The sequence below is a fragment of the Boleophthalmus pectinirostris genome, unplaced genomic scaffold, assembly GCF_026225935.1.
Source record: "Boleophthalmus pectinirostris isolate CB_2022bp ecotype Guang Dong unplaced genomic scaffold, ASM2622593v1 HiC_scaffold_2, whole genome shotgun sequence".
Classification (NCBI taxonomy): Eukaryota; Metazoa; Chordata; class Actinopteri; order Gobiiformes; family Gobiidae; genus Boleophthalmus; species Boleophthalmus pectinirostris.
In genome coordinates, this window is record NW_026571152.1 from 37,510,336 (window position 1) to 37,524,317 (window position 13,982).

The 13,982-nt window shown below is 40.1% G+C and overlaps 1 protein-coding gene across 3 annotated transcripts in view; it reads left to right on the forward strand.

Annotated features, from left to right (window-relative positions):
• The window catches only part of mical3a (microtubule associated monooxygenase, calponin and LIM domain containing 3a), a 203,302-nt gene that overhangs the window by 125,153 nt on the left and 64,167 nt on the right, over nt 1–13,982 (forward strand). For all 3 annotated transcript variants that reach the window (XM_055155999.1, XM_055156000.1, XM_020941178.2), the window contains 2 exons: nt 10,930–11,004; nt 12,542–12,655. In XM_055155999.1, coding sequence (XP_055011974.1) covers nt 10,930–11,004; nt 12,542–12,655 — 189 coding nt within the window. The remainder of the gene's footprint in view (nt 1–10,929; nt 11,005–12,541; nt 12,656–13,982) is intronic.

A 13,982-nucleotide genomic window follows, 5' to 3' on the forward strand; every position in this document is an offset into this window, starting at 1 on the left:
GCTTTAATTCTACCGCGTTGTCTAATGCCTTCTGTAAGCTCAAGACATTAGGATCTAATTGGCTAAATACCATAGCGATTTGTGTTTTCTTGTAGCGCTGCCTTGGTAATGAGCACAGTGTCGTTTAAATAATTACGCTTGTTTCTAACCTTTTTTGTTTAACTTACTTTTAGCAGTTTTGTGCATGCAGCCTCCACTAAACCTTTTCAAAATGTTTCTCTCTGTCATGTTCTAACAGTCTTTCATTTTCCGCCCTTTCCCTCTCCCTCTCTTCCAACTCTCCTCTTTTGTCTTTTCTCTATCCTGCAATGACCTTCCGTCTCGCACAACACCGAAAAAAAAACCCCCAACAACACGTAGCCAGGAACCTTCAGATACAACAAGTCCTGGAGCCGGTGGACCCACAAGCCCTGCCCGCTGTGGGGGGCGCTCACCCGGACTCTGGGGGAGATAAGGAGGGCCCGCCAGTCTCGCCAACCCAACCCTCCCACCCCTCCCACCCCTCAGAGCTCACACAGCCCTCCCCGACAGGTAACACCCATGCTCCATCCGTAGGAACAGAAGAGCACGGCTGCGTTTTTGAGCACAAGGATTTAACCCAGCTACTTCCCCAAACAGTTCTGGTGTAAAGGAACTAGATTATGACGGATAAATGATTTTTTTCATGCTTAAAAAGTAAAATTCTGTTCAGAGTTCACATTGTAAATAATACCAGGAGGATCCACATCTGAGAGAAGATTGAAACATGAACTGGGAAAAAAAAAAAAAACGATTAAACTGATAAATTGAATTTCAAGTTCAAATCAAACTTCTATTTGTATTGCGAAGAAGTAAATGGTAGTTAGAACGCTCGCTGGATCACGGCTGAAGTGAAATAAAATAATAATCAGGTGCTCTTCAGAGATCCCAAGTGGGCAAATGACTTACTGGATGAAAAAAGGAAATATGAGGCACTCCGATATACTTTGCTATGATTTTATTTCATGTCAAACTTCCAACACGTTTTGACTTACGTCTTCACCAGGGAACATAACATTCACAGGTGTGTGTTGTAGGGCTGGGTATCATTAAGGAGTTGCCGATACGATACAGCACACTTTCGATTCGATATGATATATTTCAAATCGATTCGATACGGTTCAATAAAAAAATAAAGGCTAAATCATGGCTGTGATACTAAAAGTTTTTGTTAAACCACTTCTTGTGAAAAGTTCATATGAAACACAAACATTTTAATCCTCAAAACAGTAAAAATGTCAAATGTGTCGCATAAATGAGCTTCCTTTCACTCCACAAGCAACAAAACTGTAGCACTGTAACAAAATAATTTAGGAAAACACACCTAAAAATACTCTTGGTGAAATATCGATACAGTAGCCCACGATATCGATACTGTATCATCACATTAAACAATACGATATATCGATATTTCGATATTTTTGCACACCCCTAGTGTGTTGGAGGTATTTAAATGTACAAGTCACATGATAAAACCGTGTAAATTTTAGACATTTTAAACATACATATTTAAAAAAGGACAAATCGATGCATCACAATAATATGAGCTTGCACCAGTCTGGACACAGGTCACCCGTAACTTCTGCTCTGTGGTGAGTGGCGCACGCTCATACATCGAAAATCCAGCAGGACACATTTACAGAAGAATTATACACCAGTGAATATTATACACAAGTACAATGACACAGACACTGGCAGAAGCTGCAAATACGAAAAAACTGCAGTCCGAGTGTTACAGATAAAGTGAGAGGTTAAAAATCAAATAGCGATTTTTTTTCATGCTTAAAAAGTAGGATTCTGTTCAGAGTGCACAATGTAAACAATACCAGGAGGATCCACATCTGACAGAAGACATAAATATGAGCTAGTACTGGTAACGATTTAACTGATAAATTGAATTTCAAGTTCAAACCAAACTTCAATTTGTACTTTCTCCTCTTTCTTGTGTTGGAAATTGTACTGAAAATGCAAGAAAGGCAAAAAACACTGTCAGAGTGCAGATGCATGTTTAATGTAATAGTTTGTCTTTATTTTATCTAAATAAAGTGTCACTGGTTTATTTCAGAAAATCTCCCAAAATTGCACACTGAATGAATTGGTTCTGACTTGTTCTGATAGACGGGAACATAGCTTTTGGAAAGGAAAGGAAAGGTACTTTTATCTTCCCTGTTGGGAAATTTGTCCTCTGCATTTGACCCATCCTTCAATGCTGCTGTGGCATCTTGTCGGGAGCAGTGGGCAACGCAGTCCTGTGCCCAGGGAACCATCACAGACTTAGGCTACGTTCAGACTGCAGCCTCCGATTTTTTGGCCCCTATACTCCTGTATCTGATCTTTTAATGACGGTCTGAACGACACAGATCCGATTTTTTCAAATACGACCCAGGACACTTGGATATGTGCTCCTAAAACCGATACAGATCCGATCTTTTGACATGTGACTTCAGTGTGAACGGCCTGGTCACATTCACCCCACCTACACATCAGGCTCAGAGTCTCGTCAATGGAGGGAAAGCGAGGTTTGCGAGTTAATTCATATTTTTGGGGAATCGCTGTATTCAGGACAAATTGGAGGGGTCTTATCGGAATCAGGCGTTTTTTGAAATGATTGCCAAAGAAATGTTCGAGCACGGCTACAGGCGATCCTGGCTCCAATGTCAACGAAAAATAAAGAGCCTGTGACGTAAATACAAGGAGGCTAAAGACTCAAACAAACGAAGCGGCTGTAGATGTCTAACCTGTCGATTTTACGAGAAACTAGACTGTATTTTGGGAGACAAGCCCAGCGTTTAGGCGACTTCCATAAACACTGAGCACTCTCTCTGTGTGTGACGTCGTCGTGTCCTTCAATGTGCATGCGGGACACTTTTGGGGCGTTTAAAGTTCACATTGAAGATCACAAACAAGTCGCATTTAATTGGAAATGTGAACGACCTCGGAAAAAAAATTGGATTTCACAAAAAAATCCAAAATTGAGCATTAAGTCCTGCAGTCTGAACTCAGCCTTATTGATCCACAAGGGAAATTATTTGGACACAGGAGCTCACACATCACAATATAATATAATAACAAAGAGCTAAAATATAAATGGTTATAATAAATTGTAAATAAGTGACAAAAAAGAGTAAGATACAGGTGTCAAAAAAGATATAATTATATAAATGTACAAGTAAAAATAAAATAGAAACATAAGCAATAAAATATAAAATCACTGCAATTTATACAGTCGTTTAAGCTTTATACAATCTCCGTGAACTTCTTGTTAGACTTGGTCAGGACCACCATAGGGTTAGGATTTTACTTATGGTGCATGTTTTAGGTCAGGGGTGTCGAACTCAGTTTGGTCCGGGGGCCGTATCCAACCTACTTTGATCCCAAAGGGGCCGGATCAGAAAACTCATGTCATATAAACCCCAAAAATAACAATAAGTTCAAATATTTGTGCAGAGAAACACAAATCTATTACAGAAATCTTTTTAAATTGATGAACTCTTTCTTATTATAAGTTTATAATATTATGAACAACCTGAAACTTTAAGAAAAATTCAATTACAACACAATGTTTTAACATGAACTTGTATGTAAACAGGAATAAGTCCATTTTTTCTTGGAAAATCCTGCACTCGGCTCCACTTTTCTCATTTTGGACATTTTTCTGATGAGGGTGTCACGGTCAACAGTCAAAACGATCGTCCTTTAAGAGCGTTTGGAAAGAGACAAGTCTTCATTTGTGCTGCTCTGGTGGGAGGGGCCACGTACAGAGACGCTGGAGACGCTGCTGTGATAAACACCCCAGAAAATTACAAATATTTTAATAGAAAATATAATTAGAATATTTTAGTAGAAAATCACCCAAGGGCCACATTAAAAGTCTTGGAGGGCCGGATCTGGCCCCCGGGCCGTATGTTTGACACCTGTGTTTTAGGTTGTTGGGGGAAACCAGAAACTCACAAACACGGGGAGAACATGCAAACTCCACTAAACGAGCCACTCAGCCACTGTACCGGGACGGGCAGAACTCACTAACCATTCTTTTGTTTAAAACCCTCATTTTTCCTCATTTTTTAATTTCTCAACTTTCATTTTTGTCACATTGCTGATTCTTTTGAATGTCTAACCTTTAATGTTTTGATTTGTCATAGAGTCGGTGTCCGTCGTCTGGAGTAAACGTGTTATTTCCACTATGTATCCTACGACCCTTTTGTGAATCCTTTTTTATTTGCCTTGTTCTTTTGTGTTCTTTTTTTTTTCATGTGTCTAATTACTTTCCTGTTATGTTATGTGTTATGTGTTCCTGCCATCTTTCCTCCTCCGTTCTTCCACCGCTGGGTTTGAGTGTAGGCCCCGCCCACACATCAGCCCGTCACGAGGCGGTCAGAGTCTGGTTGGAGTCCGTGTCCGGAGGTAGCACAGATTTGAACGGGATAACAGCATCCCAATTAAGAATCATAACTTTACTCTGCGGCATGCAAGATCTCACCCCAACAAGACTCACAAGCATGTGTTTTACTCAAAGCTTGGGCGCTCTTCAGGTTGTCTGTTCCCATTTTACTGTGTTAAAGGTGCACTGTGTAACTTTTCTGGTGGAGGGGAGGGTCCGTTATTTGCTTTTCTCCGTGGAAATTTGTCTGGAATGTTTCACAGTTTGGTATTAAACATTTCTGTCTTCATGGAGACCGAACTGGACCAAGTCAGAGTCCTGCAAAGAGCCAATTTTTGGAGACCTGCACCCGCCCGCACCCACGCAGTACAGCACCACACACCTGCCCTTTAACCCATGATGATATCAAAGTTAAATCCGCACCCCCCTGAACCTGTTAACATCCCACCCATTATCGGGGTCAGCTCATTAGTCCAATAGTCCAGGATTAAACCAGGACTAAACCAGGACAGAACCTACGGGGTGTCATTAGTGGATTATAAATATATATATGCAGAGCAGATCGCCAGGACTGGACCAGGACTGGACCAGGACTGGACCAGGACTGGACTCCAGGACTACCACCCAGGATTGGACTAGGACTACAACCAGGACTGGACCAGGACTTACCAGGACCCAGGATTGGACCAGGACTACACCAGGATTGGACCAGGACTAAACCAGGACTAAACCAGGACTGGACCAGGACTGGACCAGGACTACACCAGGACTGAACCATAACTGGACCAGGACTACACCAGGACTGAACCAGGACTGAACCAGGACTGGACCAGGACTACACCAGGACTACGCCAGGACTACGCCAGGCCTGAACCAGGACTACGCCAGGACTGAACCAGGACTACACCAGGACTACACGGAGGACTACATCAGGACTAAGCCAGGACTGGAACCAGGACTACACCAGGACTGGACCAGGACTGAACCAGGACTACGCCAGGATTGAACCAGGATTTAACCAGATCTAAACCAGGTCTAAACCAAGAGCGCAGTCGCCGAGCCAATCACCTCCACTGATGGTTTGATGTAACAAATACACTAAAGTCTCTCTCAGTCTGCCATCGTTCTGGGAAAAGACCGGGAAATGGCTCTTGTTTCCAGGGCAACGGACGTCCTGGATGCACGTTAAGTATTTTTCTCCCGTTCGTCGTTCATTTGATTCACCCGATCCACCCGTAAAATTCCAGAACGTTAAAACCCTCCCGTTTCAGCAACTATTTTCGTCCGGTTACTCGATCCAGTGCAGGACTCTGAACCGAGTTACAGGTCAGATCTGTGGAGAGGCAACCCCACCCACAGTCAGAATGTATGTTTTTCTAGATATTTTTGAGCTGTAATTTAATAAATAGAAGATAGAGGTGTTTAATGTCAGACTGTGGAACATTCCAGGCAGAGCAATGACATCTACATAGAAATAAGCAGGTGACGGACCCCGAACCAAAAAGTTACACAGTGCGGCTTTATGCGTGGGCGATGCTTTAATTACATTCTTCGCAGCTAGTCACTTATTTGCCAGTTCTACTTTTGCACTAACCACTCAAAGGCACTTGCACAGGGCTGCAAATGGCTCTTTGGGTTCCATTAAAGTCTTTTCACCAAGAATAGTGAATGAGTGGAACGAGAGCTGTTTTAAGTGTGTTTGAATTCAGGGTTAAAAGCCTGGCAGAGCTTTTCACAAGTGTTTTTGGGATGTGCACCCACACGGAGTTTAGAGACGCTCACGTATTAAAGGACCCATATTACACAAAACAGACCCTAGTGCTTTAATCTTCTTCTTAGAATGTTGTGACCTCCTCAAAATAGACCTGGAGTTGTGTTTTGTTTCATTCACGCACGTTTGAGCAATTCTTCATTACGTCCGTCTGCATCTCCAAAGCTCAGAATGATGTGCTCCACCTTGTGATGTCACGTAGGTGTTGTTTAAGTCAGGAGCTACGTGTAAAATCCCTCAGTCGTCCAGTTAGATCCATGGCAAAAGAAGAAATTCAGGATAAATTTTAGCTTTTATTCGGTGGAGATTGGCAATCCCAGGGTTGAAATTATTCCAGTGATTCTAGTGAAGGTGTATGAAGTTTAAAACCTCGATGGAGCACTTCTTTTCCATGACGTCTGTCGTGGATCAAACAGAAAGGCTGAGACAAGGGTTAAAAATAAGTTAAAATTTGATAAAGTAAAAAAAAAAAAGATGTAATTTAACAAAAACTCAAATTAGCAAAAAAAATAAATAAAATCATCTGGGGTAATTTAAATCAAACTGAACAGAATAAAACTAACCCGACCAGACAAAGAACAGGGGAGATTAAATATATGAAGGCCAACTAAAACTGAACATCACAGGGGGGAATTACACTAAATAATTAACTAAAACTACTAACTCATCAAAGTAACAAGAAGCCAAACAGTGTTGGGAAGGTGACTTTTAAAATGTATTCCCCTACAGATTACAGATTACATACACCAAAATGTAGTTTGTAACAGAATCCATTAAATTACTTCAGGTGAGTAACGTAATCTGAATACTTTGGATTACTTGATTTGCTGTAGAGAAACAAAGACGAGGAAATCTTCACATAAGAAGTTTTGTCTGCTAAAAAAAAAAAAAAGAAAAGTCCAGTCTTTACTTAACTGTATTAAAATATTATTGATAGAAGAGGAGGAGACACGTCCATGCAGCATGATTTAGTCCTGTTAAATCCTGTTTTAGACCTGGTTTATACCTGTTTTAGACCTGGTTTAGACCTGGTTTAGTCCTGGTTTATACCTGGTTTAGACCTGGTTTAGACTTGGTTTAGTCCTGGTTAAATCCTGTTTTAGACTTGGTTTAGACCTGGTTTAGACCTGGTTTAGATCCTGGTTTAGACCTGGTTTAGACCTGGTTTAGACCTGGTTTAGTGGTTTAGACCTGGTTTAGTCCTGGTTTAGACCTGGTTTAGTTTTAGACCTGGTTTAGTCCTGGTTTAGACCTGGTTTAGACCTGGTTTAGTCCTGGTTTAGACCTGGTTTAGACCTGGTTTAGTCCTGGTTTTAGACCTGGTTTATACCTGGTTTAGTCCTGGTTTAGACCTGGTTTAGACCTGGTTTAGACCTGGTTTAGTCCTGGTTTAGACCTGGTTTAGACCTGGTTTAGACCTGGTTTAGTCCTGGTTTAGACCTGGTTTAGACCTGGTTTAGACCTGGTTTAGTCCTGGTTTAGACCTGGTTTAGTCCTGGTTTAGACCTGGTTTAGTCCTGGTTTAGACCTGGTTTAGACCTGGTTTAGACCTGGTTTAGACCTGGTTTAGACCTGGTTTAGACCTGGTTTAGTCCTGGTTTAGACCTGGTTTAGTGTCCGGCAATGAGTGGAATTACTGAGAAAAAAAGAGATATAGCCCCAAATGTGAAAACAGGAAAATCCCGCCGTGTAATCCATTTATTTCAACAAAGTAACTATAATCCAATTACCACTCACTGAAACAGTAACTGTAACTGAATACAGTTACTCATAATTTGTACTCTGATTACGTAACTCCGGTACATGTAATCTGTTACTCCCCGACACTGAAGGCAAATGAGTATAATACAGAAAATAATAAGAGATAATAAAGTGACCTTAAAACAAACTAGACAAACAATTTTAGTAAAACGAACTAATCAGTGCTCTGCCCTTTATTCAGCCTTGATGATGTGCTGTAATTAACTTACTGTAAATTAAATTAAATTAAATTAAATAGTACTAACACTGTGGAGTGGTGGCAGAGGTATCCACCACAACATCACAAGGTGGAACAGAGTGTTTTCTGTTTGAGAGAAGAAATCGGCGTAAATATCCAGGATTTGTGTATTAAACAAGTGTGAATGAAACAAAACACAACTCCAGGTCTGTTTGTGATGACGAATCAACACTGTAAACATAGATCAGAAAACGGCGTAATATGGGTCCTGTCACGATATTTTATTTTTTTTAATATAAACTTCAAACTGTTCAGAAAATATAAGATTAAAACTGCATTACGCAACTTTTTGGACGGAGTTTGGGCAGCCTGCTGTTCTCAGAGTAATTGCTGTCCCTGGAACAGTATTTAACAGCATTTAACTTGAACATCTCCATGGAGACGAGCAGGTCAGACAGGTCAGATTTGCGGAGAAGCGAGCCCACTTATCCTGCTTAATTAGACTTTAATTTTTAGACCTTTTTTAAACGTTATTCAGTATTTCCTGTAGTCGTATATCACACTTCAGAACGTGTGATCCTGGTGGGGCTGTTTAAGCAGAGGCACTAATGGCACAGTTGGCACCACTACTACTGTGCTAATCTCATATTTCTATTCCAGGTTTTCTTGATTAACATATTTAAAGTTTCTCTTGCCTGATTACACTGTTATCCATTTCACTTACAAATGGATCACTGCATGTGGCTCACTGTAATGCTATGGCCAAACTACACCGTTACCGAGTGTGTTGGCAGACATTTGGTGAAAATACTGAAGTTCTGTTTGTATTTTTAGCAAATTGTTCTTAAAGGGACATTATTACTTTATTTTCTGATAGATGTTTTACTATTTCCTCATCACAAACAAACCTGGAGTTGTGTTTTGTTTCATTCACACATGTTTAACACACAAACCCTGCAGATTTAGATATTTAGATATTTATTTGGATAATTTCAGCCCTGGAATTGTCAATCTCTGCTGAACTAAAGGCAAACGGCAGCTGTTAACTTAAAAACTACCGCTACTAGGGCTGGGGATCATTCAAAAGTTGCAGATATGATACATAAGTACCTCAATACATGACCACGATACAATACATATCTCGATATAGTGAGCTTGCAATTCGATACGATTCAGTACGATATATTTCAAATCGATTCGATACGGTTCAATAGAAAATAAAGGCTAAATCTTGGCTGTGATACTATAAGTCTTTGTTAAACCACTTCTTGTGCAAAGTTCATATAAAACTACGGGTTTAGCGATATCCAAGTCTCATGGTACAATATTTATTGCGATATTTTGTGGAGGCTAAACAGCTAAAACTGTTAATATGCAACTTTTTCCTCTTAAAATGCCTTGACAAGACTTATTTCTTCTTGTAGTCTGCACTGAAATGGAGCAAAGGATCATGGTCTGTGTAGTTCCCTCTGTCTTTTTTTAGCTATTGCTGCACCATAACTCTTAATTAGAATTAGACTTTGATATATTGCGATGATCCACGATGTTATTGTGAGAACTTTGACGATACAATATGTTTCTATATAAAACACAAACATTTTAAACATCAAAACTGTGAAAATATCAAATCTGTCACATAAACGAGTTTCCTTCCACTAAACAAGCAACAAAACTGTCGCGGTATAACAAAATAATTTTGTAAAATATACCAAAAAATACTCGATGTATTGATACAGCAGCCCATGATATTGATACTGCATCATCACTTTAAACGATACGATATATCGATATATCAATAATTTTGCACACCCCTAACCACTACCACTACATGACATCACAAGGTGGAACTGAGCATTTTGAGCTTTAGAGATGTAAACACACTAATAATAGGAATGTAACAATAACCAAAATATAGAATAGAACAGAATAGAAAGCCTTTATTGTCATTATACACAGTACAATAAGATGCAGAGCTGCTCCTTCAAAGTGCCAAAAAAACACCCTAAAAAGGAAATTCTCAGCGTAAAGTTGAGTTTCATGTGGTGACAGCTTTGGGAAAGAAGCTATTATTTGTCTATTTGTTCAGGCTGGTATGGACCTGAAGTGTCTGCAAGAAGGCAACAGGTTGAAGAGGTGGAAGCCGGGGTGTGTATTGTGTATTGTATCGTGATATTGTATCGTCAAAAGTTTCACTTCACTTTCGTCAAGTCTCGTGGGCTGTCACAATATATCAAATTACAATTTTCTTTGCTTAAATGCATGTTTTTATAGAAGCAACGGCTTATGAACATTGAGAACTACATATCCCATGATTCATTTCAGCGCAGACAACATGAAGAGATATGTTTTTGACTTGAATTCTTGGGATTATAATGGAAATAATTCACACCAAAATCTTGTCAAGGTATTTTAAAAGCAAAAAAGTGTCCAATCCTTCAAATATCTTCAAATATCTCTTCAAATATCGCAATAAATATCGAGTATCATGACATTTGGATATCGTTACATCCCTAACTAATAATAAATAATTACTTAAACATATGTAGATGAAACAAAACACAACTCCAGGTCTGTTTCTGAGGAGGTAACAACATTATAACATGGCTTAAAGCTCAGAAGAGTCAATTTTGTGTATTCTGTGACTTTTAAAAGCTCCATATGTCAGTAAGTGCAGTGTTTAGAATCTGTTTGATGTAGTCTTGAGAGGGATCGGCTAGGGACTGTTCCTGTGGAGTTGGGGTAGAATGTTTTGAGTATTTGTTCTTAAGGCTTGCCCAGGGATACGTCTGACTCACACTTTGCTGTTTATTGTCCTTTCAGAACCTTGTGAGGATGACGAGCTGGAAGCGGTGGCAGAAAGTCCGGATATGGAGCCTGGTACGGAGATGGATCAGGGTGTGTGTCCACTACAGACTCTAAATTTTAAAGGTCCTATATTACGCAAAACTGACTGTTCACTGTGTAACTTTTTGGTTGGAGGTCCGTCACTTGGTTGTTTCTATGGAGATGTCATCGCTCTGCCTGGTCTGCCTGGAATGTTCCACAGTATGATGTTAAACAGCTCTACCTTACATTTATTCAATTATAGGTGGTTTTATAGCTCAAAAAAACAAGAAAAACACAAATTCTGACTGAGCAGGGTCGTCTCTCCACAGATCTGACCTGTAACTTGGTCTGGTTTGGTTTCCATGAAGATAAAAAAAAAAGGTTTAATGCCATACTGTGGAACAGTCCAGACAAAGCAATAACGTCTCCATGGTGGGATTACCTCCTCGTCTCCGTGGAGATGTCGTTGCTTTGTCCAGAAGGCTCCACAGTATTGCATTAAACGTCTCTATCTCCGTGGAGGCAAAAAGTGACACCACACCAAGCCAAGTTACATGTCAGATCTGTGATGAGGTGACCCTGCTTGTGTTTTTAAGCCCTAAAAACTCTTGTGACTGAATGCAATAACATCTCCATGGAGAGAAGCATCTGACCGTAATGCTTTCCACATGAAAAGTTACACTATGCACTTTTAAGTCATGTTATAATGTTGTAACCTCCTCAAAAACATCTGGAGTTGTGTTTTGTTTCATTCACACATGCTCAAAAAATGCTCTGTTCCACCTTGTGATGTCATGTAGTGGTAGTTTTCTCTCCAGCGACAAGGTCAGGAATCGGAATACACTAGATGGTTCGCAAAAACCCTGGAAGTGCGAGTTCGGGCACCAGCCGATCAGCGAAGGCCCAAACATTCTGTGTTGGCAACAATTCCCGAGATCGAGGATTTAAAGCCGGAACAAAGAGAATGTTTGGTGAATTTTATCAAGGGGAAATACGTTATTGCCCTTCTTCCTACGGGATTTGGGAAAAGCTTAATATACCAGTCAGCCCTGTTAGTGGCACATTACATACATCACGACCAAACAGCAGCGATTGGTTAAATAAAAAAAGTACCCGCCTACTGTCGAGCGAACGAATTCTAATGCTGCGACGTCAGACGGTTTCTACGAAGTGAAACTGTCCAATGAATCAGGCTAACTTTTAACCTTTTAGTTCAGTAGAAATTGGCAATTCCAGGGATGAAGCGATCCAAATGATTCTAGTGAAGTTGTATGGCGTTTAAAAACACAGTGGCGCCTGTTTTACCACATGACATCACAAGGTGGAACAGAGTCTTTTCTATTTGAGAGAAGAACTCAGCCTAAATATGCAGGGTTTGTGTGTTAAACATGTGTGAGCGAAACAAAACACAACTCCAGGTCTGTTTTTGATGAGGAAACAACATTATAACAGATCAGACAACAGAGTAATACCGCCCCTTTAAAGTCTTTTACATTCTCAAAGTCTGAACTCTGTCATACTGTCACAGCAAAACACCAAGGAAAAAGAAAGTTGCCAACAGTGCCAGCAGTGAGTAATAAAATGTTATGGTTTTCTTGAACTCCAGATGACATCCCTTCAGATGCAGAAGCCGAAGCTCGTTTGCACCCATCTGAGCCCAGTGAAGCAGTTCCCGATGAGAACAAGAAAGTGGAAAATTTGGAGATTGCTTCTAGTAATGGTACGACTTACGGCTTTTTAAAGTGTCTATATTACACTATTTTCTGATCCGTGTTATAATGTTGTTCCCTCATCACACACGTACCTGGAGTTGTGTTTTGTTTCATTCACACGCCTTTAACGCACAAAAACCCGTATGTTTAGGCTGAGTCTTTCTCTGTTCCATCTTGTGATGCCATGTGGTAGTACAGGAAGTGCTCCACTGTGTTTTTAAACTCCATACAACTTCACTAGAATCATAAGTTTCCTATATCGACTGTCACGGGTTCGTCCGAAATAAATGTAGAAAAAATGATGGCTCACTCGAAAAACTTCATTTAAAGGTTGTATGGAGGATTTTTTTTTGTTTTTGTTTCAAATTGTCGATGAAAGTTCAAAATAGAATCATAGAGATGCGTCAGCCTTGTAATTATGATCATCAAAAGTAAAAGAATGAAAGTCTGTCAATCGTGGACGTGGTGGGGGCAGATAAACATCAGCCAATAGATAACAAGGCTACCTCTTTATCTATTGGCTGTTGGGTTGTCAATCAAACTCCATACGTTTCTAGCTTCACTGAGTTGCCGGCGCACGCTGTTTACTCAACCAACACAGAGGTTCTTAGCATCTTTTTGGAACTGTATTTTCCTCTCAGTTTGCACAGAGTTTGTTGCAATGGCAGACAAGAAATCACGACCAGTTCGCCCCAAAAGAAAGTCTGTTTTTGACGTCGCTGAAAAAAGAAGAGAAGGGGAAGAGGAGCGAAGCGCGACATTTGAAAACAGTCGCTGCATTTCTATTTCCTTGGAAAATCTTCTATACAACCTTTAAGTGGGTTTTTATTCACACCACAGCCCAAAGTGCAGAGTGGAATATTTACAGTGGACAAATGAGGTGGTAGAGTCCAACAAAAAAAAAAAGTATTTACAACAATATTTACAATAGTCACACTTACGGACGCCAGCACCTACGTAGTCAGGCCGAAAAACAGACTCCCAAATGACTGGAGCTTCCTCCTTTTATACCCCTTAGCCCCTCCCCCTGGGCTAACCAATTAACCAAAAATGGGGTTTTAAAGGAATTAACATACACAAATCAACTTGGAAATAAACATAATAAAAATAACTTAAAGAACCCCTCATAAGGTTAACTTAAATTCCATTAAATAACGTAAAAACCCAAAATAATACCCCAAATAGACCACAATGGTCGAGACCACGCTCACATGTCCCCCCTTGAGCGCGCCACTATGCACTATTTAAAGGTTGTATGGAGGATTTTTTTTTTTTTTTTTGTTTCAAGTTGTCAATGATAGCATTATAGAGGTGCAGTCGCCTTGTAATTATGAT